This window comes from Arachis duranensis, chromosome 6 (assembly GCF_000817695.3).
Source record: "Arachis duranensis cultivar V14167 chromosome 6, aradu.V14167.gnm2.J7QH, whole genome shotgun sequence".
In the NCBI taxonomy this organism is placed as follows: domain Eukaryota; kingdom Viridiplantae; phylum Streptophyta; class Magnoliopsida; order Fabales; family Fabaceae; genus Arachis; species Arachis duranensis.
In genome coordinates this window covers 48,379,177-48,383,784 of record NC_029777.3, presented here as the reverse complement: position 1 = coordinate 48,383,784, position 4,608 = coordinate 48,379,177, and the positions used below count along the sequence as shown (strand labels likewise).

The 4,608-nt window shown below is 38.5% G+C and overlaps 1 protein-coding gene across 1 annotated transcript in view; it reads right to left on the bottom strand.

Annotated features, from left to right (window-relative positions):
* The window catches only part of LOC107493682 (L10-interacting MYB domain-containing protein-like), a 1,137-nt gene extending 1,054 nt beyond the window's left edge, over positions 1–83 (bottom strand). The window contains exon 1 of the mRNA XM_016114738.3: positions 3–83. Within this exon, the coding sequence (XP_015970224.3) occupies positions 3–83 (81 nt within the window). The remainder of the gene's footprint in view (positions 1–2) is intronic.
* Positions 84–4,608: the final 4,525 nt, after the last annotated feature.

The following is a 4,608-nucleotide window of genomic DNA, read 5'->3' as shown; positions in this document are numbered from 1 at the left end:
ACTTTCTTCTCGGACATGGTAGACTTCTTTGAGGTGTCTCTTTCGTGAGGATCTGGATGTTCCTCCGCCTGCGAAACCTCCATTTATCATGTGTATGTGCCTCTCCGGGGTTCGCGGGGTTTGTTCGGCCCGATCTTCGTTATCTCCCCGCCTTCTCTTCCTGAGCCTCCCAATGATCTAAGAACTAAAATGTCCAAAGATGATCTAGAGATCTAAAGTGATCAAAAGATCTTTTATACAATAGTAAAAGGTCCTACTTATAAGAACTAGTAGCCTAGGGTGTACAGAAATGAGTAAATGACATAAAAATCCCCTTCCAGGCCCACTTGGTGCGTGCTTGGGCTGAGCAATGAAGCAAATTTCGTGCAGAGACTCTTCTTGGAGTTAAACGCCAGCTTTGGTGCCAGTTTGGGCGTTTAACTCCCATTTGGGTGCCAGTTCCAGCGTTTAACGCTGGGATTTCTGAAGGTGACTTTGAACGCCGGTTTGGGCCATCAAATCTTGGGCAAAGTATGGACTATCATATATTGCTGGAAAGCCCAGGATGTCTACTTTCCAACGCCGTTGAGAGCGCGCCAATTGGGCTTCTGTAGCTCCAGAAAATCTACTTCGAGTGCAGGTAGGTCAGAATCCAACAGCATTTGCAGTCCTTTTCAGTCTCTAAATCAGAGGTCAGAATCCAACAGCATCTGCAGTCCTTTTTGGTCTCTGAATCAGATTTTTGCTCAGGTCCCTCAATTTCAGCCAAAAAATACCTGAAATCACAGAAAAACACACAAACTCATAGTAAAGTCCAGAAAAGTGAATTTTAACTAAAAACTAATAAAAATATACTAAAAACTAACTAGATCATAACAAAAACATACTAAAAACAATGCCAAAAAGTATACAAATTATCCGCTCATCAAGGACCTTGTTTCAGTCATGAAACTTTGAGTGGTTTTGATGAGATCAGATACCATGGTTGCTAAGTCAGGATTGTTCTGCTTAGAACTCTCTGTCTGTTGCTGAGAAGATGATGGAAAAGGCTTGCCATTGCTAAACCTATTTCTTCCACCATTATTGTTGTTGAAACCTTGTTGAGGTCCCTGTTGATCCTTCCATGAGAGATTTGGATGATTTCTCCATGAAGGATTATAGGTGTTTCCATAGGGTTCTCCCATGTAATTCACCTCTTCCATTGAAGAGTTCTCAGGATCATAAGCTTCTTCTTTAGATGAAGCCTCCTTAGTACTACCTGGTGCATTTTGCATTCCAGACAGACTTTGAGAAATCATATTGACTTGCTGAGTCAATATTTTGTTCTGAGCCAATATGGCATTCAGAGTGTCAATCTCAAGAACTCCTTTCTTCTGACTAGTCCCATTGTTCACAGGATTCCTTTCAGAAGTGTACATGAATTGGTTATTTGCAACCATTTCAATTAGTTCTTGAGCTTCTGTAGGCGTCTTCTTCAGATGAAGAGATCCTCCAGCAGAGCTATCCAAAGACATCTTGGATAGTTCAGAGAGACCATCATAGAAAATTCCTATGATGCTCCATTCAGAAAGCATGTTAGAGGGACACTTCCTGATTAATTGTTTGTATCTTTCCCAAGCTTCATAGATGGATTCTCCTTCCTTCTGTCTGAAGGTTTGGACTTCCACTCATTAGAGAAACTAATTGAGGCTTAAGCTCAAAGTTGTTTGCTCCAATGGCAGGGATAGAGATGCTTCTCCCATAGAAGTCGGGAGTAGGTGCAATAAAGTCACCCAGCACCTTCCTTGCATTGTTGGCATTGTTGTTGTTTTCGGCTGCCATGGGTTCTTCTTCTTTGAAGATTTCTGTTAGGTCCTCTACAGAGAATTGTGCCTTAGCTTCTCTTAGCTTTCGCTTCAAGGTCCTTTCAGGTTCAGGGTCAGCCTCAACAAGAATGCATTTGTCTTTGCTCCTGCTCATAAGAAAGAGAAGAGAACAAGAAAATGTGGAATCCTCTATGTCACAGTATAGAGATTCCTTGAGGTGTCAGAGGAAAAGAAAAATAGAAGGCAGAAGTAAAAAATTCGAACTTATCAAGAGAGATAGAGTTCGAATTGTGCATTAAAGAATACTGTTAGTCCATAAATAGAAGGATGTGAGAAGAAGGGAAGTAGTTTTCGAAAATTAAGTAAAAGATTTTGAAAACATTTTGAAAAACACTAATTAATTTTCGAAAATAAAAGTGGGAAAGAAATCAAGTGATTTTTGAAAAAGAATTTGAAATTAGAAATCAAAAAGATTTGATTGAGAGCTATTTTGAAAAAGATGTGGTTAAGAAGATATGATTAGTTTTAAAAAGATGTGATTGAGAAGATATGATTTGAAAAACATTTTAAAAAAGATTTGATTTTAAAAATTAATGACTTGGCTATCAAGAAAGGATATGATTCAAACATTAAACCTTTCTCAACAGAAAAGGCAACATACTTGAAATGTGGAATCAAATCATTAATTGATAGCAAGTATCTTTGAAAATAGAAAGAAATTGATTTTGAAAAAGATTTGATTGAAAAGATTTGATTTGAAAAAGATTTGATTTTGAAAAGTTTTGAAAACTTGAAGAAAAATTTGATTTGAAAACAAAATCTTCCTCTTGTGCCATCCTGGCGTTAAACGCCCAGAATGGTGCACATTCTGGCGTTTAACGCCCAAAACACTACCTTTTTGGGCGTTAAACGCCCAGCCAGGTACCCTGGCTGGCGTTTAAATGCCAGTTTGCCCTTCTTCACTAGGCGTTTTGAACGCCCAGCTTTTTCTGTATAATTCCTCTGCTGTATGTTCTGAATCTTCAATTCTCTGTATTATTGACTTGAAAAGACACAAATTAAAAATATTTTTGGATTTTTAATAATCAAAATGCAACTAAAATCAAATAACAATGCATGCAAGACACCAAACTTAGCGGTTTGAAAATGCAACAAGAATCAAATAACAATGCATGCAAGACACCAAACTTAGCAGTTTGTATACTACTGACACTAACAAAATGAGAATGCATATGAGAAACACAAAATACTCAAGTCAAGAGAATTCAAAGATCAGAGCAATATAACCATCAAGAACAACTTGAAGATTAATGAAGACACATGCATGAATGCAAAAAGAACAAAAACATGCAATTGACACTAAACTTAACATGAGACTCTAGACTCAAACAAGAAACATAAAATATTTTTTGTTTTTATGATTTTGTAAATTTTTTTTTGTGCTTTTTCGAAAATTAAGTGGAAAAGAAAATAAAGGTATCAAAATTCTTAATGAGAATTCCAGGAATCATGCAATGTTTAGTCTAAGACTCCGGTCCAGGAATTAGACATGGCTTCACAGCCAGCCAAGCTTTCAAAGAAAGCTTCGGTCCAAAACACTAGACATGGCCAATGGACAGCCAAGCCTTAGCAGATAACTGCTCCAATAGCAAGATTGATAGAAATCAACAAGCTCTTGTGATGATAAGTTGAAACCTCGGTCCAATAGAATTAGACATGGCTTCACAGCCAGCCAGACTTCAACAGATCATCACAAAACTCTAGAATTCATTCTTAAGAACTCTGAAGAAAAAAATACCTAATCTAAGCAACAAGATGAACCTTCAGTTGTCCATACTCGAACAATCCCCGGCAACGGCGCCAAAAACTTGGTGGACGAAATTGTGATCATCAATGGCGCCATCAACAGGGTACGCACAATTGTAATCTCAACTCTTTTATCACAACTTCGCACAACTAACCAGCAAGTGTACTAGGTCGTCCAAGTAATAAACCTTACGCGAGTAAGGGTCGATCCCACAGAGATTGTTGGTATGAAGCAAGCTATGGTCAACTTGTAAATCTTAGTCAGGCAAACTCAAATGGTTATGGGTGATATACGAATAAAACATAAAGATAAAGATAGAGATACTTATGTAATTCATTGGTAGGAATTTCAGATAAGCGTATGAAGATTCCTTCCCTTCCGTCTCTCTGCTTTCCTACTGTCTTCATCCAATCCTTCTTACTCCTTTCCATGGCAAGCTGTATGCAAGGGTTTCACCGTTGTCAGTGGCTACCTCCCATCCTCTCAGTGAAAATGTTCAACGCACCCTGTCACGGCACGGCTATCCATCTGTCGGTTTTCAATCAGGCCGGAATAGAATCCAGTGATTCTTTTGCGTCTGTCACTAACGCCCCGCCCTCCGGAGTTTGAAGCTCGTCACAGTCATTCAATCATTGAATCCTACTCAGAATACCACAGACAAGGTTTAGACCTTCCGGATTCTTTTGAATGCCGCCATCAGTTCTAGCTTATACCACGAAGATTCCGGTTAAAGAATCCAAGAGATAAACATTAGAGCCTTGTTTGCTTGTAGAACAGAAGTGGTTGTCAGTCACTTGTTCATAAGTGAGAATGATGATGAGCGTCACATAATCATCACATTCATCATGTTCTTGGGTACGAATGAATATCTTAGAACAAGAACAAGCAGAATTGAATAGAAGAACAATAGTAATTGCATTAATACTCGAGGTACAGCAGAGCTCCACACCTTAATCTATGGTGTGTAGAAACTCCACCGTTGAAAATACATAAGAACAAAAGTGATCATTGGCTTCG